This window comes from Mirounga angustirostris, unplaced genomic scaffold (assembly GCF_029215605.1).
Source record: "Mirounga angustirostris isolate CCGP_5_RB_7025 unplaced genomic scaffold, mMirAng1.0.hap1 SCAF_15, whole genome shotgun sequence".
NCBI lineage: Eukaryota > Metazoa > Chordata > Mammalia > Carnivora > Phocidae > Mirounga > Mirounga angustirostris.
In genome coordinates this window covers 58,581,848-58,608,138 of record NW_026991723.1, presented here as the reverse complement: position 1 = coordinate 58,608,138, position 26,291 = coordinate 58,581,848, and the positions used below count along the sequence as shown (strand labels likewise).

Sequence of the window (26,291 nt, the reverse complement as noted above, 5' to 3'; positions counted from 1 at the left end):
GAACAACAGGAGTATGTTTTCTGTGAAAATGATCTAGAGAGAAGAAAGAAAGTATGCAGTCACAACTAATCATTTCACTAGTAACTGGCACAAAGTTGGAGAACATGAAGCAAACTTAAAGTCACTTTTCTGATAGAAGTCGAATGAGATGAAATGCCATATGGACATAGAACCATAAAAATGAATGTGTTATGGGGCACCTGGGTGGCTCAGTCATTAAACATCTGCCTTCAGCTCAGGTCATGATCCCAGGGTCCTGGGATCGAGCCCCGCATTGGGCTCCCTGCTCCATGGGAAGCCTGCTTCCCCCTCTCCCACTCCCCTTGCTTGTGTTCCCTCTCTCACTATGTTTCTCTCTGTCAAATAAATAAATAAATAATCTAAAAAAAAAGAAAAGAAAAAGAATGTGTTATATGTCTTATCTCTGATCAAATGCATTAAATTATCAGAATGACCATTTTACATATTATAAATTTGATGTCCTATGCCCCAAAGTAATTTCTGATTTTATTGCTTCTTTTTCTTGGAAGAAATAGAGACTGTGGACTATCAAGACTATTTTCTAACAACTCAGCCTAACTGGAACTCCAGACCAGATGCCCTGGACCTAAGCAAGGCAAAGAATATTGAGTTTGGATCTCCGAGTGTTTTCCTCTGTTGAAAAAGACATACCATGGAAAGTGTCAACCAGACCATCTCTGTGACAGAGTTTATTCTCCTGGGCCTCTCAGACCACCCAAAGCTAGAGAAAACGTTCTTTGTGCTCATCTTCCTGATGTATATAGTGATCCTGCTGGGCAATGGGGTCCTCATCCTGGTGACCATCCTTGACTCCCGCCTGCACACGCCCATGTACTTCTTCCTGGGGAACCTCTCCTTCCTGGACATCTGCTACACAACGTCCTCAGTCCCCCTCATTCTCGACAGCTTCCTGACCCCCAGGAAAACCATCTCCTTCTCCGCCTGTGCCGTGCAGATGTTTCTTTCCTTTGCCATGGGAGCCACAGAATGTGTGCTCCTGGGTATGATGGCATTTGATCGCTATGTGGCCGTCTGTAACCCCCTTAGGTATCCTGTGGTCATGAGCAAGGCTGCCTATGTGCCCATGGCTGTCAGCTCCTGGGCAGCTGGAAGCATGACTGCCATGGTGCAAACATCCTTAGCAATGCGACTGCCCTTCTGTGGGGACAATGTCATCAACCACTTCACCTGTGAGATCCTGGCTGTCCTGAAGTTGGCCTGTGCTGACATCTCCATCAATGTGATCAGTATGGCAGTGGCCAATGTCATCTTCCTGGGCATTCCAGTTCTGTTCATTTTCGTCTCCTATGTGTTCATCACTGCTACCATCCTGAAGATCCCCTCAGCTGAGGGGGGAGGAAAAGGCCTTCTCCACTTGTTCTGCCCACTTCACAGTCTTGGTCATCATCTATGGAACAATCCTCTTCATGTATGGGAAGCCGAAGTCCAAGGACCCCCTGGGGGCGGACAAGCAGGATGTTTCAGACAAGCTCACCTCCCTCTTCTATGGGGTGGTGACCCCCATGCTCAACCCCATCATCTACAGCCTCAGAAACAAGGATGTGAAGGCTGCTGTGAAGAATCTGGTAAGTCAGAAATGCTTTACCCAGTGATCTCTGGAGGACAAATGTCCCTATAGTTCTGTGCTCTTGGCTCTCGCACCCAGGAATCTCAGAAGAATGTGTCCCCAAAGAAGAGATATGTGAAGAATGATTACCAGAAAATAGAATTACATACATAATGGAGAACTTTAGCAACTACTGGACCCAAGTTCTAAAAATGATGAAATCTAAAACCTGACGGGATGAGACTTGAGGGGATGGAATGGGTGCTGCTGAAAAAACAAGTAGTAGGGCGCCTGGGTGGCTCAGTTGTTAAGCGTCTGCCTTCGGCTCAGGTCATGATCCCGGGGTCCTGGGATCGAGTCCCGCATCGGGCTCCCTGCTCGGCAGGAGGCCTGCTTCTCCCTCTCCCACTCCCCCTGCTTGTGTTCCTGCTCTCGCTACCTCTCTCTGTCAAATAAATAAAATAAAATCTTAAAAAAAAGAAAAAACAAGTAGTAATTTTCTGGTTCCCTTCCAGGCACATCTGAATTCACCCTTGTGAGCAGTCGCTTCATTGTTTTGGGAAAAACAGCTTAGCGTTTTTTTGAGTTACATAAAGATCTAAGATCCTTCTGTGCAAAGAAGGTGTGGAAGACAGTGTGGGGCAAAACTTCATGACATAACAGTACAAAAAATTGTCTGCATTGGAGATGAAATGGCACATCTTTCAATGTTGTTTTTCTTAGTGGCAGGGCTGAGACAGGAGATGAGAATGAAATTGGCTCTTTCCTTCCCCTGAGACTCCGAGGAGTTGGAATCATGTAGATTCCATGTGGAGTATTTCCTTTGAGGGCAAGTAAGCTGGATCCTACAAATGCATGTGGAAGATCCTAGCCCAGGAGCACTCATAGCTGGTATCTGGTTTTAAGCTTCATTTTCCTGACCTCAGTAAGTCTTACATATTTAAGTACACAGTCTGGCCCGATAGTCTGGAGAGTTAGAGGATGGACCTGTGGGGGAGAGTAGAGCAGGAGCACCATGGGACCAGCAGAAGATGGGGCAAGGTGGCTGACTGAGGAGAAGTGGAATGATAAAACTGAAAGACAGAACCAGTTCACCAAGCACCTGAGAAGGGGTCCAGAGGTGTAATGTGTGAGGATCTCAGTCACTAGAGACACAAAAAGGGACAAAGATTCTGTGAGGGAGTGAACTCTGAATGTCTTTTTCCTTGAGGTATCTGGATGTCTATTTTTTTCCTGAGAATCAAAATTTCCTAATGAAAATAAATGCTCCCTGCTTGCCTTGCCTGGGTGTCCTGAGCTTCTCCTATCTGAGATGCAGCCAGCCACCCCCTTCAGCCCTACAGCACTCTCCTGTCCACACTGGGCAGAAACGTGGTCGCTGGTCACTGCCTGTGTGGGCCCTTAAACAGTCTCTCTGGCTAGTCCTGTCTCACCATTTCAAACCCAGTATTATCTGTCCCACTCTGGTGTGAATTTGCCTTTCCCTGTTGAGCACAGAGCCCATCTATGTCCTTCTTAGCTCACTACAGGGAGGATGACATCAATTCGGGATCAGTTCCATCCTTTATAAGTCAAGAATTGACTTAAAAATGAAACATACTTGCAGAGCAGAATTCCTTTTCAACAAACTTCATTTTACTAGTTTTGACTCAGAGAACCGTAACTAGTTTCCACCCAGATCTTTCTACAGGACTCTCAACAGGACTCCTTCAGCTGATGAAAGTCCTACCCTCAGAAAGCCTTCAGATGTCACTCTCCTTCATGAATCAGCTAAAGAGTGCCCTTAGCTGAAGAGAGCTGACTCCCCCAAGATCATGCCCCCTTCCTTAGGGCAGCCCATAACCAGTGATTGACTGATGGAGAGATATAAACATCTTGCCCCTACACAGGATACTTCTGAAGGGTGATCCTACTGCTAGAGCTCCCCATGGGGTTGACTGCGGCCTTTGTTGAGACTACATCATGGGGCAACTCCTCCTTCTGCCCAATCCTGCTTTCTCATCCTCTCTTCCACCAGTGTTGATCCCAAGAGCACTCCCTAATAAATATTATGCCCCGCAATCTCCATACTAGAGTCTGCTTCCTGGCAAACTCAAACTGTGACATCATGCAAGCTCCATTGCTCACATAATGCATATATTCTCTTTTCAGAATCCATGGACACTGGCAATCCTCACAAAAATCATGTACAATAGTTGTGTTAGCATCAGAAGCTTTGAAACCAGACCTTGGTTAGGTTCCAGTTCCTCTATTTATCAACTTATCTTTAAGTTTGTTTTATATTATAGTTAACTTCTCTGAAATCTGCCTACCACCTATTTAGTTCAGTGTTTCCCATTCCCATTTTTTGCCATGAACCACAAAGAAAATAATGGGATTTGTATGGCACCCTGGGATAGGTAGATGGTAAAGGCAATTCACCTGGGGGATTAGGTCACAACATGTCCTGCTTAATGACCCTAAGAGGACTCTAAGCTTGGCATATCTGGACCCTGTAGAAAACTAACTAGAACGTTCTGCCAGAGGCAAGCTGTTTCCTCCTTAGTACCTGATAAGAGGACAGTAGTGCCCCTTCCCCTGGGCACAGATGATTGGACTATTGACCAAAACAGAGCTAATCATATTTTCTCTCCAAGGAATATGAATGTGGATATAGAGACCCTTGTAAGTTGGCATAGGGCTCTTGAGCTGAGAGACCACATAAATGCAGGACTAATGTGGCAATGTGGCCATGTGCCTTGCAAGAAAGAGAAAGCTGGTCTGCAGAGAAATGATAAATCAAATGCTCCAAGAGAACCATACAATACATGACCCAAGACATGGAGAATTTCTCTTTCATTTTATGGAAAGATTTAAATCTACAGAAAAGTAGAGAAAATAATAAAATGAATCCTTAGGTATTCATGTCCCAGATCCAACAATGAGCCATTCATGACCAATCTTGTTCACCTATAACTCCAAGGATTATTTCTCCCTCTCCTGAATTATTCTGAAACAAATCCCAGATATTCGTAGTATATCATCCTTAAATATTTCTGTATTTACCTCTTAAAATGATTAGTACTCTTGTAAAATATAAATTACCATTTCATACCTAAAACTCACACTAATTCCTTGAAATCATCAATTATCCAGCATTTTATATTTCCCCAAATGTCTTATAAATGCTGTAATTATTTCAATTTGTTTATTTGAGTCAAAATCCAAATAAGACTATACGTTATGATTAGTGTATTTTATTCTGCAGTTCCCTTTCCCCTCTCCCATTCCCTTCCTGTCCTCCCCCCGCCCAACTCCTTAATTTCCTCTTAATTTGCTACAGCAGCTTCCAGAACTCAGAGACACATTTTACTTACTAGACCACTGGTTTATTATAAAAGGATATAATTCAAGAATAGTCAGATGGAAGAGATGCATAGGGCAAGGTATTGGTGAGGGTGCAGAGCTTCCATGCCCTCTCCACTCTCCCCTATGTTCACTGTTCACCAACCCAGAGGTTCTCTGAACCCTGACCTTTTTGGTCTTTTTGGAAGATTCACTACATAGGCACAATTGACTAAATCATTGACCATTAGTGGTTGTTTCGATCTCCAGTTCCTTTCCCTGCCCTGGAAACTAGGGATGGGGATGGAAGTGGTGGGACTGAAAGTTCCAACATTCTATTCAATGTTGGTCCCCCTGGCAAACAGCCTCCATTCTTATTTATGTTCCAAAAATCATCTCATTAACATAAACCCTGGTGTGGTTGAAAGGGGCTTGTCATGAATAATAAGACACCATTTCACCTTTATGGCTCTGAAGTGTTTCTCAGGAACGGAGGACAAGAGACCAGACATTGTAACAAATGTGCTCCCATTGCTCTTGTTCAGGAAATTCCAAGGGCTTTGGGAGCTGTGAACCAGGAATCTTTGACAAAGACCAAATATATGTGAGAAATATATTTTGGTCGTCTGAATGAACAAATATATACCTCTTAATCTGTTACAATATCACATTACTACAATCTACTGATTACAGTTCTATAGTGTCTGTCCCTGTATTTCCTATAAATTGATGATTAGGTCTAGATATTTGAGAGGTTTTAGTAAGTTTTAGTGTGGTTATGAACTCATGGCACCTGAGATCTTCTAATAGGACCCTAGTATCCTTAATGGCTTCCTTGCTTTATAGTAGGTCAAGATATTATAGGCTCAACATTTGCAGTTCCTTTCCAGATATGGAAATAATCATTTTCTCTAAGGAGTTCTTTTTTCCTTTAGTGGGGACTGGTATTTAGAAACCACAATCTGGGTGCCAAGGGTGCTAATGAGTTTATCATAGTTTCTAGGCCTTTCAGTGGAAAGAGGAAATATATGTAAATATAAAATATTTATACATATATAAAATTCATAACTACAATTTCTACAGAATTTTTACTTAACCTACTGATTATCAAGGTTATTTCTTCCCATGCATAATCTCATTGCAGGAAAGTTTGGAGAGGGCTTAAAGTTGTTAGAGGCAGTTAGTTAGGTTCTGACAGGATGCCTGGAAGCTAGCAAAGAGGAAGTCACAGCTAACTAAAGTCAGGGGTCTATCCTGGCAGCACTCCAAAACAAAAACACAGGAAACCAGATTAAACCAGACAGGCCCAAGATGGCTAAAAATTCTCCTCCCTAAGGGTGCCATGACAGCAAATCCCCAACGAACTAAGGAAGAAAAGGCACATAACCCACATTCCTGGAAGAGACCACCTGTTTTGAAGAAAATTTCCACCTTAGAGTAATGAATATTCCACCCCTTTGTTAACAACTGTCGATTAAAGATAGAAATCCAAACCCCAGTGGGTGCAGCACTCCCTTGAGCTCACCCGCTCTCACGTCTAGAGAGTGAGTAATAAGACTTAATAAACTCTCCTGTTTGTACTGCTCATCTCCTGTGTTGTGTCTGTCCTTGAATTCTTTCTCATGAAAAGATTAAGAGCCCCCAGCAGTATCTTTTGGATGGGTTGTGTCAAGGCCTTGGAGCCCGAGGTATCCCCAGTCCACCTGGCAACAAAGATACACCAACATAATAAGATGCTAAGAGCCAATGTGGGCACAGCTCCTGTAAAGAGCAGAAGTGAGTCAGGCTGTCACTGTGATATGTGTCCCGATTCCTGTGTACCTGGCAGTATTGGGGCCAATCATAACAGCCGAGGCAATGGTGTGGGCTCTCCCACTTGTTCCTGAGCTTTCCACAAGAGACCCAAGCCCATGAGTGGAATACTGAGGGGTGACAGGCTGTAGAAGAGTTGCAGGAGAAACCCAAGGTGGGGAGAGACAGACAGAGACTCCAAACCAGACCCTCAAGGCATCTCGAAGCTCAGAGGTGACTTTCCAAAACAGGAGCAGTCACCCACCCCTGTTCACCATGGATGGCCTCCAACAAAGAAAGGTACTTGGTGCAGACAAGTAAGATGGCAGATTCTCTTTGAATAGGGCCAAAAGTCCTGAGTTCTGCAAGCTTGTTCTGCTCAAGATAGATGTTTCCAGTATTTAAGAGCCACTTAGAAAAGAGAGGTTTGTTACATATCTGAAAGGCTGGAGCCATAGCCAGAAGCTATGTATCTGGTCAATGGTCCCCTAGGTTTTAAAGCCATGCATCCTTACAGTTTACACCATCTGGTTATTTATTTATAAAATGCATAAATGTTCTACTGTACCAATATGTTATATACATTATAAAATGTTTAAAAAATAAAAATTTAAAAAGATGGGATAAAAGTAAAAATATAAAAAGAAGAGCTACCATGGAGCAAAGAAGAAAACAAGGGTAGGTCACAAATTCATTTGTTAATTTATTCAGCAACTCTTTATTGAGTGCCTACCACAAACCAGGTCCAGTTTTTATACTTAGGATACATTTATAAACAATGTAGAAAAAAGTCCTTGCCTCTATGAAACTTGCATTCTAGCAGATGGAAACAGACAAGAAACAATGACTAATGCACATAAGAAAATAACAGAGGATGTTAGAAATTGCACAGAATCAGGACTGAGGCATACAGGAGGACTGAACCCATGCACCTAATTTTTCTCCCTCCTGAAACACACAAAAACTACAGCTTTTTTTGTTTTGTTTCATTTGTTTTTATTTTTTTATTTATTTTTTTATTTTTTTATTTTTTTTTTTATTTAAAAGATTTTATTTATTTATTTGACAGAGACAGAGACAGCGAGAGCAGGAACACAAGCAGGTGGAGTGGGAGAGGGAGAAGCAGGCTTCCTGCTGAGCCAGGAGCCCGATGTGGGACTCGATCCCAGGACCCCAGGATCATGACCTGAGCCGAAGGCAGTTGCTTAACCAACTGAGCCACCCAGGCACCCTTGTTTCATTTGTTTTTAAATGACAAACCACAAGGTTAAGAAGAAGGGGGGTATCAGAGTGATAACATTTTGAAGGCTGGAAAGTGGATGGACTAGTGGTCGTTTCTAAGGCAGATCTGACAGAGCCAAATCCTGAGCCACAAATGGGGAGAGTGCTGTGCTACAACCAGATCTCCAGCACTGAGCAGCCACTGTGCCAGGTCCTTCTAGGTCCAGGGGTGAAGGGGTGCTGCTAAAACAAGGAGGATTAGGCAAAAAATGTATAAGAAACAGAGTCCCCACACCCCCTCCCTCAACCCATGACATTGGCCACCTGTCTCTTAGCCATCCCAACAAAAAGTTTATTCTCTGGAAAGGATAAAACAAATGAGCATGAGAAAGACTTCAAACAACAGGACATCAGTTCTGCAATCAACTGGCTTTTTTCAAGCCCACAGCTGCTATGCCTGTGGAACTCTCATGGCAAGAGCTAGAACCAGATTCATTTCTGAATCTCCCAATGCCTTATAAAGGCCTGGCCTATGGTAGGAGCTCACAATCTATATGGTGGGACACAGACAAGAAGGAACTTTCCAGGTCACTTGCCTCTTTCCAACCCCAACATCCTGAATTTGGAAATGCCAGGGATACTGAGCTATAAGGATTTGTCCTGTGCAGTGAGTTGCATACTCTCCTAGACCTATCATGGACTCTACTGAGAGTTCTCATTGACTTGGGGTTTATGTTAATTCTGGCAGGACCAGCATGACCCTTCCTCCTAATCTTTCCAATAGCTCAACAGGATGGGTATAAAGGGAGGGAGGGGGAATAAAGTATTTCTGGAAGGACTTCAAAATAATTGGATCTCGGGGACATAATCCCAGATGTCTAAATTTTCTAAACTTCGTCACTTCACCTTCAAAACTTTAAATCACTTCAGGGACTAGGATAATCCCAATAGCAGGGTGGAATTTAACTGGCGTCATACGCAATGCATGGTCCTTTGTGGATTTTACCCAAACATAGAACAAAGACCAAAAAACTCAGCTCTCATCCATTTTAGGGGCTAATTCCTCTGGCTGCTACTTTCAGATCAGATTGGCTAATTTCAGCCTCTAGACTATTCCCAGACCTCAGACAAGTGGTTTTCTTCATTGCTCTATTTACAGAAAAGGTAAGACAGAACTTGTAAAAGAATATGTAAACTCTGTGGGCCCAGCCCAGTTCCTGGTTCCATTCCTTGTGACTATGTGGCATGGGGTGAACTGGAAGGAAAGAGAGAAGGACTTCTCAGTGGTAGGACAGAAAGTCCAAGAATGAGAAATTCATGAGATCATCTAGTCCCTAGATAGAATATTTCTAAATATAATCCATTCCAAAATGAGTATTAGGGAAAGAGAGCCCAGAGAGGAAAAGGGACTTGATAATCCCCATACACTGAATGATTGGTGAAAATCAGTTCTTTTGGTAAATGCTCCAAGGAGTTTGGAAGGTGAGTGAAGGAACGAATTAATGAATATCCCAAGGGTCTGTGGACAGTGAGAGAGAACTCTAAAAGAGGAGGGAAGTCATATGCAAAATTACCTGGAGAGGGGAATGATCAGGAATTGAGAATGAAGATCAGTTATTTCCACCAGTCTCATGCCCCCAAAGAAAAAAATTCAGGAGCGCCTGGGTGGCTCAGTCATTAAGCGTCTGCCTTCGGCTCAGGTCATGATCCCAGGATCCTGGGATTGAGTCCCGCATCGGGCTCCCTGCTCAGCCGGGAGCCTGCTTCTCCCTCTGACCCCCTCTCCTGCTTTCTCTCTAATAAATGAATAAAATCTTTAAAAAAAAGAAAAAGAAAAATATTCATACAAATGGAGTATAACAATTCTCACAAAATTGATTAAAATGAATCAGCCACGCATGATATAAGCTGAGGTAAATGTGTGATGTTAATCTTAAATGTGATTAGGAAAAGTAAACCTAATTTTGTGAAATGTCAAACACCTCTATGGGTGGCCAAATATCACAAAGTAGATTTTTACCAATTTCTCTGCATTTAATTAGAGCAATGTAAAGAGCCCCCCAGATTGCCAGGGCTGTTTTCCAGCTGCTTAGCAAAGAAAGTATCCTCAATGGATATCTGGCCACTTTAGGTATCAGAGAATCGTGAAGTTGACTTTCTGAGTTCCTGCAGGTGACAGGGAAAATATACCATGGACAGGTCCAATTGGACTTCTCCTGTGGTGGGGTTCATCCTCCTGGGGCTCTCAGCCCACCCAAAGCTGGAGAAAATGTTCTTTGTGCTCATCCTCCTGATGTACCTCATTATCCTGCTGGGCAATGGGGTCCTCATCCTGGTGACCATCCTTGACTCCCGCCTGCACACGCCCATGTACTTCTTCCTGGGAAACCTCTCCTTCCTGGACATCTGCTACACAACCTCCTCAGTCCCCCTCATACTCAACAGCTTCCTAACCCCAAGGAAAACCATACCTTTCTCCGTCTGTGCCGTGCAGATGTTTCTCTCCTTTGCCATGGGAGCCACAGAATGTGTGCTTCTGGGCATGATGGCATTTGATCGCTATGTGGCCATCTGTAACTCCCTTAGGTACCCTATGGTCATGAGCAAGGTTGCCTATGTGCCCATGGCTGTCAGCTCCTGGGCAGCTGGAAGCATGACTGCCATGGTGCAAACATCCTTAGCAATGCGACTGCCCTTCTGTGGGGACAATGTCATCAACCACTTCACCTGTGAGATCCTGGCTGTCCTGAAGTTGGCCTGTGCTGACATCTCCATCAGTGTGATCAGTATGGCAGTGGCCAATGTCATCTTCCTGGGCATTCCAGTTCTGTTCATTTTCGTCTCCTATGTGTTCATCATTGCTACCATCCTGAAGATCCCCTCAGCTGAGGGGGGAGGAAAAGGCCTTCTCCACTTGTTCTGCCCACTTCACAGTCTTGGTCATCGTCTATGGAACAATCCTCTTCATGTATGGGAAGCCGAAATCCAAGGACCCCCTGGGGGCAGACAAGCAGGATGTTTCAGACAAGCTCACCTCCCTCTTCTATGGGGTGGTGACCCCCATGCTCAACCCCATCATCTACAGCCTCAGAAACAAGGATGTGAAGGCTGCTGTGAAGAACCTGGTATTTCACAAACACTTTGCCCACCGATGGTGAAGGGGTCTTGATAGATCTCTATTCCCTAGTTTCTCTCACCTGAGGGTCTCAGACGATAAGATAAGGGGCCAATTTCCTCAAAGGTGCATAGGCAAATCTGATTACACAGAAGGCTTTAGGTGAATAGAAAGCCTTAAATGGGATGTTTCTGCCCCATTCTATAAGCACTTCTACAAAAGTGTATACCACTGGTCAAGCCTTATAGTTGCCCATCTTTGGGATGCCTACTGAACTAATTGATGTCCAAGAAAAATTACTCTTCAAGTTTTATTTTTAACTTACAAAAAGCTCTAGTCTATAGATCTGTAATTCAATTGGACCTTGGCCTCTTTCTTTGAACATATTTGGATGGGTCCTTGATTCATGTTACCTTTCAACATGCCCTACTCCATATTAAATAATAGTAATATTTTATCTTTATGCTCATTGTTTCTTTCTCCTTATTTTCACATTCATTCCTAAAACTGTTTCTTGAATTGTTCTCTTCCTAAGTCTCCATAATTAACCTCATTTCCTGTCCTCAATCATGGTCCCCACCAGAAAATCATTCATAGCTTTGGAGCAGAGAGGAGAGTGAGTAGGTTGTGGCAAAACTAATGCAAGGATCAAAGACTCAGGCCTTTTTTCTTTCCCCTTTTTGAAGATGTTATTCACCCCTGGCTTCTGTCCCTGGATAGCTGAGGCCTCCCATAGGTCATCAGAGTGATGTGGAAACTGAGATGTATTTAGGAGAATCAAATGAATTTTGGAACACTACATCAAAAACTAATGATGTAATGTATGGTGATTAACATAACATAAAAAAAAAAAAGAGGGGCGCCTGGGTGGCTCAGTCGTTGAGCGTCTGCCTTCAGTTCGGGTCATGATCCCGAGCCCCGCATCGGGCTCCCTGCTCAGCCGGAAGCCTGCTTCTCCCTCTCCCACTCCCCCTGCTTGTGTTCCCTCTCTCACTGTCTCTGTCAAATAAATAAATCTTAAAAAAAAAAAAAGGAATCAAATGAATTTTTTAACTTCCTGACCTGGCTTGACCAAGCATGCCTCCAAGTGGTGACCATCAGTTGCTTTTTTACCTAAGAATACCCAACCCTACATGGCAGTCAGAGGGAGAAGAAGGTGATGTTCACCAGCAGACATCTAAGAATCACCCCCATGACTGGTGAGGAATTCCAAGCTCCCAACAGTTAGCAATCTAGAAGTCCAGTTAAAAGAATGAGTGGAATAGAAAGCCTCTGAGAGTTGACATGAACTTTTAACCCAACAGGGAGGAAATAAACTAACCCTCCAAACAAACAGGCTTTCCTGAAAAAGAGTTATTGCAGGAAGATTATCAGACAGTAAAGAAAAGCGTCAGTGGTATTCTCTGTGGAATTCTGGAGGCTATTGAATCAATAAAGCAAAAGCAGTCTATCAAAGAGAAGCTAGGGGAAAAGGTAATTGGGAGATAAAAACTTGTCTTGGGGGAAAAAATCAACATTATTGATCAAATAAAATCCAGTAGAAAGTATTTAAAAGTAGATAAAACAATGCTTAAAAATGAATTTTTAAATTAAAAAGAACTTAAGTTTCTCTCCTAAGCTTAGAGGGGAAAAAGAGAGAGAGAGAGAGAATTCGGTTATTTGAGAACAGGTGAGAGACATAAAAGGTAGACCAGGGGAATCCATTATGTAATTCAGGAGTAGAAACCAGAACAGATGAAAGACAAATAATAAAGGAGGAGAAAAATATTTCACTGAACAGAAATTCTGCATATTTTCTTCATAAATGTTCATCAGTCACCAGGTAAGAATTGTAACAAAAGACATACCTATGTACAGTCTATCCAAGGATAAGTTGTAATTCTCCTATATGCCAAAGTAATTCTAAAGACATTTCCACAGCATAAAAGCATATTTCCCAACAAGGCACAAGAATCTGGCTGCCATTGGCCTGCTGCTCTGCCTCCCTAAATGTAGATGGCAGCAGAACAAGGTTGACAGAGTTCTGAGGGAAGGGGCTGCGAGTCCAAATTCTACACACCCTGACCATTGCACTAATATGAGAGTTGAAAACACATTGTTGGCATGTGTAAACACAGACAGTACATACCCCTATAATCCCTTTCTCAAAAAGAAATTTTATTTATAAAGTTCTCCAAACAAATAGTTAAAAATAAATAATGGAAGGACTGGGACAGATATGGTATGTAAGACACAGTGGAGACTGGTCAGATGTCCAAAGACATAGATAAAGTCTCATGAATGCTTGATATCAAATGTGCAAAGACAAATATATGAAGGAATTATTAGGAAACGCATCGAGGTAAACAGTGACAACAAAGCAAGGGTGTAGCTCCAGTTACAATTCTAGATGACTTTATTAGGCTGAGACATTTAGAAAAAGAAGTATAGTTACATCCCATTGAAGGTCTCAGCTTACCAAGGATGTGGCAGGAAAGGGAATCTTATGAATATAATATATGAGTATAATGCATTGATACTGAAATAACAAAAGTATTAATATGCTTGTTGAGGGGCACCTGGGTGGCTCAGTCAGTTTAATGGTTGCCTTGGCTCAGGTCATAATCCCATGGTCCTGGGATGGAGCGAAGTGTCAGGCCCCCTGCTCAACAGCTCAACTCAAAGTCTGCTTCTCCCTCCCCATCAGCCCCTCCCCTGCTTGTTCTCTCTCTCTCTCTTCCCCTCACTCTCTCTCAGATAAATAAAATCTTTAAAAAAATACATGCTTGTGGAAATTTAAGACAAAATACCAGCAGACAAGTATTAGGATGAAGAATTTGAAAGAGTAAGAGGATGATGAATGAGCAAAGAAAGTTGAGCAAATGAAAAAAGTCATTTACTGAACCTAAGTAGATTTAAATCACTGCATATTAAATACATGATACACAGTACCCAGTTTTTTAAGGGGCGTCAAGGTTTCTAACATTAGGAAAGATTAGGAGATCTATTGAAACCATTTTACTAATAGATTCAAGAAGAAAAAGTGATCTCATCAACAGATGGTGACAAGTCACTTGATAAAATTTAACATTGATTTCTGCCTTTTTAAAAGTAGCACACTTCAATAGAGGAAACTACCCTTGACATGAAAGAAAGGATCAGAACATCAGCAAGCAGCATGCCTACAACTTGGATTAGGTCACCAGCTTTCAATGTCTCTATCATTTTGCAGTCTAGCTAAGTAGATGAGATGAAGAAAATAAAGAATATAAATATTGAAAAGAAGGGAAAAAAAGAAAACTATTCACAAATGTCGTTTAACTAGAAAAAATTTCACTCGAATGCCAAAACTACAAGAAGTAGTAAGAAAGTACACTAGAGTAGTTGTATATAATTCACATCAGTCACAAAAACTTTACAATACCTACGGAAAATATTTAAGAAGTATGAGAGACCTATATGAATATCATATATTTACAAGATCATATAGTAACAGGAAAAATAATAAGATATGTTCATTTGAAGAAGGGAAAGCCCTGAATGTAAGCCTCGGGACATTTAACTATCCTCCAGGTGCCCTCATTCAAAGCCTTTCTTCCTCTTGCCAATAGGTTGGGATGAGCCATGCCCCATCCACTTTCCCATCCCTACAGCAGGCCCATCCTCTTAGTTGGGAAGGAAGGTCCAAGCCCAGGGCTTGGAGGCAAACATGAAGGCTCCCTGATCTAAAGGTCTCAGAAGCAAAGAAAACAAGCCTTCAACTCAGTCCACGCTTTTGGAGGTAACCAAAGAGTCTAGAACAGACCACTGACAAATGGGGGCTTTCAGAGCTCTGCTTATGTGCTGATTACTTTCCACCTCATTACAACTAGTGACCATTTATCTCAGGTTAGGATGATCCCTAACATCTTCGAGATTACAGTCTCCAATGAAAGTTTTTGCTAACATGACCAAATCAAACATCCCAGATGGTCACAGACAACAGGTCAAGAATGTAATCACCCTAATAGGTTAAATCAGAGCATTTCAGATGCTGGACTGTGGGGAAGGACCAGGTGTGAAGCAGGAGCTGACTGCCTCTTCCAGCAGATAACCTTCCTGGACCCCAGTCAGCTGCTACCAGGAAGGGATGTAGGAGTGGGGGAGGCGATGCAGAGCGAGCAGCTGTCCCAGCTGCAGGTTCCATGTTTACCTCTGGTACTTGCAGAGTTGAGCTGACTGTTCTCTGTAGATTCTTTCATGGTATCAAGATAAGTATTATGAGGGCCAAACAAAATTTGTTCCATAGCCAGAATTGGCTAGAGGTTGCCAGTATGCAATGTCTGCTATGAGAACTCAAAAGTCACAGCTGGACTCCCTAAGAATGCCATCACAGAAGTCAGCTATATCCTGCACAGTACACCTATTGTTATTTTGGTGGGGAGGGGAACTGCTCCCTCTCACTCTTCTGTCATTCCATGCAGCTGCCAATCATAGGACACCAACTCTTGGCACAGCAATCAGCCTAATGGAAGACGTGTAACCTAACCAGAGCCATTCCCCGGGACATTTGCAATTGGAGCAAGCAGAGAAATGGTCCCTTATTAGCCTCCGATGCTACACAGCAGATCACCACCAACTTATTAGCTTCAAACAGCACACACTTATAATCTTGCAGTTTCTGTAAGTCAGAGGAGCTCGACCAAGTCCTCCACAGGGCTGCAGGCTAGGTGTTGGCCAGGGCTCATTCTCATCTGAGACTCCAATAGAAGAACCTGAATCGGGCTGCTGACAACTCTCTTCCCTCCCATGTGAGGAAGTCTGTGCACCAGAGTGTAAAATGAAGCCAGAAAAAGACAAATAGAGATAAGAAACAGATGCAGGGACCCAAGGGCCTAATGACATGTTGAGTCCCTAAATCCAGCTGGGCCTAGGACTGAATCCACCCTTGAACTTCTCAGCTGCATGAACATTACAGTTCATTGTGGGATTAAGCTGGTTGGAGTAAGTTCTCTATCTAGCAGCCTAGGGAATCCTGAAAATGACAAAGCCAAAGTAAAAGCATCTTTATCTGGTCTCCCTCTCTTGCTGACCACTGCATTCTCCACCTGCAATTCTACATTTATCTTACGTGGTAGATCATTCTCAGTTGAGATACAAGAAACTGCAAACCAGTCTTGGTCAAATGCCAGGCTCTTTTTCAAATTAAAGAAAAGCAATAAACTCCTTTCAGGCCTACACTGTCCATGAACACTGATGCAAAATCCTAAACCTAATGTGGCATCAGAGGAGGCTGAACAGAGAGGTGGAACTTTTATCTCCACCAGACAGTAACAAATCCCCACTCCAGGTGTCAGTGGAGACCATGTGGGAAGCCTGCACTTTCACCCCCTCCCTTGTGTAATGAGGGGCCCCTTCTCCTTCCCACTTGGGTGGTATCAGAGAGGGTCTAGAGGAGAGTCAGGACTTGTGCCTGTGACAGTGAGGCCCCTCTTCCCATGATGTCAGCAGAGGACATGGCAGTAGTAAAAATGTACCCCTGCCCTTGCCAGCCAGGAGGGAATCAGCAGAGCCCTAGTGGGGAGCTGAAACTCCTGCTCTCTAGCAGCAATGAGGCTCTCCTCCATTCAGGAATGACAGGCTGGTTCAATAGCCAAAGATCAGTCAATGCAATCTATCATATTAACAGGCTAAATAAGAAAAACCACATGATTATATCAAGTGAAGCAGGAAAAAGCATTTGAAGAAACAACACCCATTCATGATATGATAAAACAAAACAAAACAAAACAAAACAAAAACCTTTCAGCATTGAACTGGAGGTCCCAGCCAGTGCAGAAGGGCAAGAAAAGAGACAAGTCTATCAATTTTGAAGGACGACGAAAGTTGTCATTATTTACTGGTGTTATTATTGCCTACTATAAACAAAATCTAAAATAACTTAGAGATATATTTTAAATATTTAAAAGTGTTCCTCAACACTAAATCAATGTACAAAAAAAGCTATTGCATTTCTATACTCCAGCAACAGGTTATGAAATATTTGAAAACATACCAAGAAATATAAATATACATATTTATATATTTAATATAAGCATGCATATTCATATGTGTAAATATAAAATTTTAATATATTCATATTAAATATTAATATCGTCATGCAGGGGTGAATCTGGTTAAAGATCTCCAAGACCTCAGACAAGGAAAACAAAGGCAAAAATCAACTCCTGGACTTCTTTGAACTGAAAAGCTTTTGCACAGTGAAGGAAACCATCAGCTAAATGAAAAGGCAACCTACTGAATGGGAGAAGATATTTGCAAACAATGTATTAGATAATATATTTGGATACTATCCAAAATATTTTAAGAATGCATAACTCAACACCAAGAAAACAAATGATTTGATTAAAAATGGGCAGGGGGCATCAGGGTGGCTCAGCTGGTTAAGCAACTGCCTTCGGCTCAGGTCATGATCCTGGAACCCAGGAAGGAGTCCCGCATCATGCTCCCTGCTTAGCAGGGAGTCTGCTTCTCCCTCTGACCCTCCCGTTCTAATGCTCTCTCTCTCATTGTCTCCCTCTCAAATAAATAAATAAAATCTTTTTAAAAAACATAAAAAATGGGCAGAGGACCTGAATAGACATTTCTCCGAAGATGACCTGCAGATGGCTAACAGAAACATGAAATGATGCTCAACATCACAATTCATCAGGGAAAGGCAAATTAAACCCACAATGAGATGCCACTTCACACTAGTCAGAATGCTGAGAAGCAAAATGACAAGAAATAACGTGTGCTCATGAGGAAGTGGAGAAAATATTAAAATGAGTGCTTGTGAAGTGTTTGTCACAGTGACCGGCACATGGGAGCGCCTCACTGAATGTAGCCAATTCTGCTGCTGCTGTTATTAGACATTTGGCCTGCCTCCCCATTCCGGATGTCTAGGACTCAGCATGGGGACAACGTAGTCTGGCCCTGAATCGAGCACCGGCTTCTCTGGGACCCCAGGGAAAGCTCAGGAGGAAGCCAGCATCTGCTATACACTCTTCTCCATCTCCAGTTGACCGTGTCCCAGCCGTTACCTCTAATTGGGACAGGGAGATGGTCCCTGGAGGCCCCAGGTATGCCTAGGGCCTGCACCCTGTGCACATTTGACATTCCAAACTTTAAATTGCTTCTGGGACTAACAGGGTCCCTGTAGGAGTTCACAGCTGCTGCTTGAGGACTCCTTTCCCTGCTGGGGAAAATGTACCCTTGGGATTCTGGGCCTCAGACCAGGATGACAGGTCCTCTCCATGAAGACTCTGTAGCTGAGACACCCAGCCAGCCTGCACGTCTAGGAGGAGGGATGTGAGAGAGACCCCACCCGAGGCTAAAGTTCCCACAGGGATGTATGGGGAAGAAGAAGAAAGAGGGTCTCAGAGGTGAAGGGAGTCCAGCAGGGGAGTGTCCGGGGTCTTTCTCTGGCACCCAGGGTCTGGCCCAGGGCCCAGTGAGGAGCTGAGAATTGTGTCTGGCATCAGGAGACTCGGAGAAGCGGCTGTAAGCAGGATGCAGGTGGGGAGCGCTGGGCTGTGGTGGGGACAGGGGTGGTGGCCATGACTTTTGCAGAGCATTTTCCAAAGATGGACTTTCCTCCTCACCCTGCCTCTGCTCCAAGCACCTTCCAGCTGCAACCGACTGTGAGCGGCTGATGCTGGAGCACGGAGGAACAGCTGAGGCTAAGCCCAGGCAGTCCCTCCTGCTCTACAGAGCTCACCAGTCACCAAGCCCCTGCCCTGACATTGCTGTTCCATCCTCCCCGGGAGGAGCCCAGAGCCCTGGGAAGAAGGCAGCCCCATCCCCATCCCCATCCTGCTGAGATTTCCCAGAAGACTGAGCCTTCTTCAGGGTCAGAGGATGAGCAGACAGGCAAGCTGGGACCCATCTCTGTCTGTGATTCCCCATCTGTGGCTAGTTCTTTCTACTTTCCTTACTTTCTTTCTACTCCTTATTCATGGGGGATACCTCCCAGGGCCCCCAGTGGATGCCTGAAACCACAGATAGTACTGAACTCTATGTATCCTGTTTCTTCCTATACACATGTACCTATGATAAAGTTTAATTTATATATCTGACACAGTGAGAGGTACAATATACCATAATAAAGTTACGTGAACATGGTCTCTCAAGGTATCTTATTGTACTGGATTCCCCCACATCTTCCTGTGACAATGATAGATGACAAAATGGCCACGCGATGAGCTGAGAGGTGAGTGACCTATGCACTGAGGTGCAACATAAAGCTACTCTTGACCTTGTGACCATATGTCAGAAAGGCTATCTTCTGCTCCAAACCACAGTTGGAGGTGAGAGCAAGGCAGGAACTGAAGCTTTGGAAAGCAAAATGTTAGTGAGGGCAGTTATCGTTCTGAGAATGTTTTCCCCTGAATACAAAGTAATTTCTGCCCATTGTATTAGAAAATTTCATAATCTTGGGGTATCTAGGTGGCTCTGTTGGTGAAGCTTCCTACTCTTGATATCAGCTGAGGGCATGACCTCATGGCTGTGAGACTGAGTGTGCTTTGGGCTCTGAGGTCAGTGAGGAGTCTGCTTGAAATCCATCTGCCCCTCCACTGCCCCTTCCCCCGCTCCCACGACTGCTCTCTCACTCTCAAAATAAATAAAAAGTAAGAAAAAAAAGGAAAATTTGACAATATTAAAGAGGTACAAAGAGGAATCTCTTCCCCTATTGATTTTGCTATAACTTCTTTTCAGTCATTCTTATCCAAATATATTATTTACCTAATTGAGATCAAAACAGTGTGTACAATTTTGTATTCTCTTTTATTCTTGAAGTGTAATGATGCAGTTGTGTTAAAATTATAAATGTAACTTTGATGTCTAATATTCCATTATATGAAATGAACCATTAGGTATTTATTGGTAGACAGTTATTTTGTTTCCTATATTCATTTTTAAATATGGCTGTGATGAACGCTTTTATTGAGAGATACTGGCCCTCCACTCATTGTTCCTTTAGAGTTTTTCCCCAGAAGTGGAATTGCTAAGTTATATGGGTTTTTTAGGTTTACGTTTTTCTACACAAACTGCTCTCCAGAGAGGATGTATGACAATGCATGGGGCTCTGGACTGCATTGTGTTCCCTTCCTTTTCTTTTCCTTTCTTTTCTTAATATTTTAGTGACTTATTTGAGAGAAAGAGAGAGCATGAGCAGTGGGGAGGGGCAGAGGGAGACAAGCAGACTCCTCGCTGAGCAGGGAGCCCAATGTGGGACTCGATCCCAGGACCCTGAGATCATGACCTGAGCTGAAGGCAGACGCTTAACCAACTGAGCCCCCAGGTGCCCCGGCTCCCTTCCTTTTCTCAGATGCCTGATGGCTCCAGAGATAAGTAGTGACCAGACCAAGGTGTCATACCTGTAGGATGCAGCCACAAAGGTAAAAATTTCCCTTCTTTCCTAGCTCTCACAGGCTGACTCCTGTCCATCAGGGGCTGTAGTTGCCAGAGCTCATGTTTTCTTCCATCCCGAGTCTCCTCCAAAGCCTGACACAGCACTATTTCCTGCTGGCCATATCCCATTCACACACACACACACACACACACACACACACACACACACACACACAGATACACAGTCACCTTCACCCAAGACTGCTCCTGCCTAGTGAGGACAGTGCTGGGCAGTCCACGACAGAGTTGGGATGCCAGGGGAAGCACCTGTTCTGCCTTTTCATGATGCACATGGGGAAACAGGCCTGGGGACTTGCTCAAGCTACACAGAATATCCATGTCATGGGCAGGGGCAGGTCCCACAGCTCTGGACTCAGTGCCCAAGATCTTCCTAGCCATTCAGTTCATTCCAGTTGAACCAGCTTTCATTCAGCAACTTTGACATGGCGGGCACTAAGGTCTTCCTCGGCTGCAGCTCTCACGTGGGTCAAATCCTGTGTATCACTCATGCCCACAGCACACTGTTCATGGGAAGAAGTTTCTGCGTGCACGGCTCTGTCTCATGGGAGTGGACAGGGATGGCTTCTCTAACATAAGCCACTCTCCTTGGCCTCTCCAACCACAGCATATCTTTGTCACTATTGAATCCTGCTTGTGACACTGCAATGATTACTTTGCCTTTTCTGGGAAAAGGGAGGGGCTGGGAGAGCTACTGGGAGGAATGGGGGATAAGTTGGGGCAGAATGTAATGGTGGAGCATCCAGAGTGGGCCTGCACTGAGCAGATGGGAACATTCCCATGTGCTGAATTGAAGGATGGGGGAAGGGTCATGGCCTTGCACAGAAAACACAATGAAACCAATGGCTGCATAATGGGGGAGGCCTCTCCTGGCTTAGATCAATGCTTCTCTGCTGGGCACAACATGTACCCGCTTCTCCTCCCGGAAACATTTGGCAACGTCTGGAGACATTTTTGGTGGTTACAACTCAAGGAGCAGGTGCAGGTGGCAGCAGGTGGGCAGAGGTCAGGGATGATGCTAAACATCCTATGATGCACAGGACAGCCCCGCACAACAAAGTCTTCTCCAGCCCCAAATGTCACTGGTGTCAAGGCTGACAAAGTCTGGGTTCAATGTGGGGGGGAGCTACTCTGCCTGACAACGTATCTGACATAAACTCCTACCATGACTGAAGCAAGAGCGTGCTGGACAATGAGACAGATCAGAGGACACACAGAGTTGGTATTGGAGAGATAGACTCTCTTAAATATCTGTGCAAGAGAGTGAGCCTGCTATTTGGTGGAAAGAACTCAGATTTGGAGCCTGTGGTCCAACTCCACCTCCGTCATTCAATCTTAAGAACCAGTCTTTGGCTCCTCTGGCTTTGGTTACTTTTACCTATCCAACTTGAATGATAATATCTTCTCCATGAAGTGTTTCAAAGAATAAGGCACAGAATAGATGCTCATTAATATTAACCACTCATCTTCTACCCCCCACCCACTCCTATACACACATACACGCACAAACACACACACACATGCACGCACACACATACACAGATGTACACAGACCACTGCAATTAAGAAAGAGCTATAGAAACATTACAAATGAAAATTCTGAACATAGAGTCTGGGCAATTGTAGCTGAGAGCCTGAAAATCCTCTACACAAAGGCATACAAGTCTTCCTGTAAGCTAGCTGCTTGTGTGGAACACAATAATGGAAGCAGAGAGCCAGAATGTTACACAAAATAAAGTACAAACATAAAAGAACAAAGAAAAAACATTCCTTAGTCACCCTGGCTAATTTCACCAATACTCTAATGAGCTGGGATTAGATGTTAATGTCATGTATCCTGCTATCTGATAACTATAGTCAGCCTGGTTATTAAGAATTGAGTTAACTGGTCAGTAAACTGCATGCCTGTCATCCCATAGTGTGGGTTCACTCACTCCAATTACTCCTTCTGTGGGCTTCATAAAGTTCTTCCCCATGTGGGAACCTCCCCCACATATTGCCTTTAATATGTATTAAACTAGGCAGATCCCAATTCTGACAACAGTCAAGTCTGTGTTGCTGAGGGTGGGCAGACTAAGGAAGTATCCCTCATATGGCTGAATCTTTACCTAGGCTTTATTCTGTCTGGATGTGGATTAAGGCTTTTAAACAAGTTCCTTCCAAATGTAATCAAAGTTTAAAGAAGCTTGAAACTTTGGTAGTTGTAAGAATTGGATCAGCTTGGGGATTCTCCTCTCTGAGAATCTGAGAAAGCCCAGATTAAATGAAATTTCAATGCATTTACATCAAAATGAAATAATTTACAGCATTTTCCAATGCTCATCATAAAACAGAGGAAAAGCCCTCCTTGATTGGAATTAGCTCTGCTGGGCTCAGGTCTTGTCTCTATCAATACCTTGCTCTGAAGACTTGGACAGGTCACTTCCCCTCTTTGGGCCTCAGTTGCTTTGATGGGCAATGAGAGAAAAGCCCTCTCAAACAGCTGGCTGCAATATTTGTAAGCTCTGTTGCAGCCTGACCTTCTCTCATCTAAGAGCTAAGCACACTCCTAGCTACTGTCTCTTTCAGTCATTTATCTCTCATACACATATGCTCTCCTATCATGTAGCATGGAGTGATGGTATACCAGATGCCTGAAACTCTTCTCAAGAAACTTCCTGTGCTGCTTTTGCACTTTGCTGATGACAGAAGGGATAGCACATGGAAAAAGCCAACTGGTCCTCCCCTGTGGCAGAGTTCATTATCCTGGGACTCTCAGCCTACCCAAGGCTGGAGAAAATATTCTTTGCTCTCATCCTCATGATGTACCTGGTGATCCTGCTGGGCAATGGGGTCCTCATCCTGGTGACCATCCTTGACTCCCGCCTGCACACGCCCATGTACTTCTTCCTGGGGAACCTCTCCTTCCTGGACATCTGCTACACAACCTCCTCAGTCCCTCTAGTCCTGGATGGCTTCCTCACTCACAAGAAAACAATCTCCTTCTCAGCCTGTGCTGTGCAAATGTTTCTCTCCTTTGCCATGGCAGGGACAGAGTGTGTGCTTCTGGGCATGATGGCATTTGATCGCTATGTGGCCGTCTGTAACCCCCTTAGATATCCTGTGGTCATGAGCAAAGCTGCCTACGTGCCCATGGCTGTCAGCTCCTGGGCCATTGGTGGTACTGCTTCTGTGGTACACACATCCTTGACAATTCAGCTGCCTTTCTGTGGGAACGTCATCAACCACCTTGTGTGTGAGATCCTGGCTATCCTGAAGTTGGCTTGTACTGACATCTCCATCAATGTGATCAGCATGGGGGTGACCAATGTGATCTTCCTGGGGGTCCCAGTTCTGTTCATCTCTATCTCTTATGTCTTCATCATTGCTACCATCCTGAGGATCCCCTCGGCTGAGGGGAGGAAGAAGGCCTTCTCCACCTGCTCTGCCCACTTCACTGTGGTGGTCATCTTCTATGGGACCTTACTTTTCATGTATAGGAAACCCAAGTCTAAGGATTCCCTGGGGGCAGACAAAGAGGACATTTCAGACAAGCTCATCCCCTTCTTCTATGGGGTGGTGATTCCCATGCTCAACCCCATCATCTACAGCCTCAGGAACAAGGATGTAAAGGCTGCTATGAGGAACCTGATGGCTCACAAATGCTTCACCCAGTGATGGAGGGCTCCTCTGTGGTTCTCACCCTATGGGAGAAAGATTTTCCATCATTATAGCTGCATTCAAAAGACAAGTCTAGTTCTCCAGAATGCTCTCTTGCTCTTCAGTCCATTTTCAGAGAATGTTTTATCTTTTCAGAGTGTATCTACTGAGTTTTAGCCATATATCTGAGAGTTTTGACAGACGCCAGACAATAAATCTCTAACTGAATACACAAAGACATTCTGAGCACATGCTAAAACCGAGGAGAGAGGAACCATGAGCGCAAGCTGAATGGCCTGTCCTGTATCTAAGCTACACAGTCAGTACACAGAGGGGAGAGGGCACTCCCAGCACTGTTGCCATCCCTCTTGGATTCCCCACGAGAGTCACAGGAACAAGGAGGAAGTGGAAATTGTCATTTCGGACTTTTTTATTAGATTCAGTTTGCCTGAAGAGGAGTCAAAGACAAGTTCTCCACATAGAGAGCTTTTGGGTGGGAACAATCTATTCTGATGCACTGAATTTCTTTTTAGCTATGAGAAAATTGAGGCTGTTTTTCCCAGTGCACTTCACATTATGAAACACTGCTAGTAAGTTAACTGCAAGAAGGAGTATAGAGTTTGAATTTGAGTTTCATCACTTATAGCAATTCCCACTAGAAAAGCTAGTATTCAGCTAGATAATAACTCACATTCTGGAAAAAAGAAAGATGATAGAGATATAGATAGATGGACAGATAAACAGACAGAGGCTAAATATATTTGAAGACTTTGGGGGCTAACATCTGACACGTTTCTTTGTTCCAGGACTTCTCAAAGTCTTTAATTACACACTGCAATGTCCAAAAGATGTCCATTTCCTGAGCCTCCAGAGCTCAGCAGGATAAAAATTGGGAAGCATTTTCTTACCTATGACCTTGGGTGGGTTGCTTAACCTTTTCCAGTCTATTTCTTCATATGTTACACCTAACCACTTGATTTTACGTGAATTAGTTATTGTAGAAAAGTACTTGATAAATGGTAAGCACAATGGAACTATTAGATACTAGTTGTGGTCCTATCATGAATGCTGCACAGTGCTGTGTGCCATGTGGGACAGAGTAAGACGTGGTCCCTACATAGAATAATAGACACATAAGGTAAATGGGAGATTTAGAGATGTTAGCAGATGAATAGAAGCATTTTTATGGCAAGTTCTATGAAATTCTTTGAATGTGGCAGACTTATTTAAAAAGAGAATTTAGAAAGTGAGTCCATTTTGAGAATAGATCTTGGAAGTTGGAAGGTTTTGCTTCAAATGATATCTACAGTTTCTTATATTTATTTTAAATGAGTTGCGGGGCGCCTGGGTGGCTCAGTCCGTTAAGCGTCTGCCTTTGGCTCAGGTCATGATCCCCGGGTCCTGGGATTGAGCCTCACGTCCAGCTCCCTGCTCAGTGGGGAGTCTGCTTCTCCCTTTCCCTCTGCCCCCCGCCACTCATGCGCTCTCACTCTCTCTATCTCAAATAAATAAATAAAATCTTTTTTTAAAAATGAGCTGCACAAGGATACATATTTTGTTAATATAATTTCACATCCTTATGTTAGTCCTGTTCCTGATTTCTACTTTGTACCAGTAGGGGATAATCTTGCTACTGCAAATACACAAATGACATCTAGTGGCCATTTAAGCAAACTTCAGACACTTAGTGGAGCCATGCAATACCATCCTTAGAAGAGGCTTCAGGGGGTTTTCTTGTGCAACCCTATGTACAGGAAGCATGCAGTTCCTCTCCAATGTCCCTGACCCCAATCAATCGGCACTTGCTGGGACACCTCCAGTGACAAAGAATTCAATACTTCCAGATTCTAGCTTTCTTGTTCAGCCCTAGCAAATTCCTCAAATTATGCTAAACTATATCCTCCAGTAACTTCTACCTTCACTCCGAATTGGGTTTAGTGCCTCTACATGAAATGCACCCAATCTCTTTTCTTCTGGTATATGAAGATAGTTCTTCTAGATAGTTCCCCTCCAGCTCAAACAGTCCCAGTCTTTCCTCTGATGCCAAAATCACCCAACCTTACCCAAATGTGTCTAGAGCATCATCAACAATGGAAAGAGTATGATAGCTCTGAAAATACCTTGGGAATAATAATGATGCTGCTAAGCTAACTCTATTTCCTCGGGATAACTGAGCTAAGACTG

General features: G+C 43.7%; 2 protein-coding genes and 1 pseudogene across 2 annotated transcripts; all 3 read left to right on the top strand.

Annotated features, from left to right (window-relative positions):
- The first annotated feature begins 673 nt into the window (after positions 1-673).
- LOC123849782 (olfactory receptor 13C7-like) lies at positions 674-1,722 on the top strand. Its single transcript, XM_045882676.2, is given in 2 exon segments — positions 674-1,372; positions 1,374-1,722. Coding segments are annotated over 2 exon segments (960 nt in total). The 3' UTR covers positions 1,635-1,722.
- Positions 1,723-10,115: 8,393 nt separating this feature from the next.
- LOC123849781 (olfactory receptor 13C7-like) lies at positions 10,116-11,082 on the top strand (annotated as a pseudogene).
- A 12,086-nt stretch (positions 11,083-23,168) lies between these two features.
- On the top strand, positions 23,169-24,125 carry LOC123849380 (olfactory receptor 2S2). The gene has a single exon (XM_045881982.2). It carries the CDS (start codon positions 23,169-23,171, stop codon positions 24,123-24,125), a length of 957 nt encoding a protein of 318 aa, XP_045737938.2.
- The last annotated feature ends 2,166 nt before the right edge of the window (positions 24,126-26,291 follow it).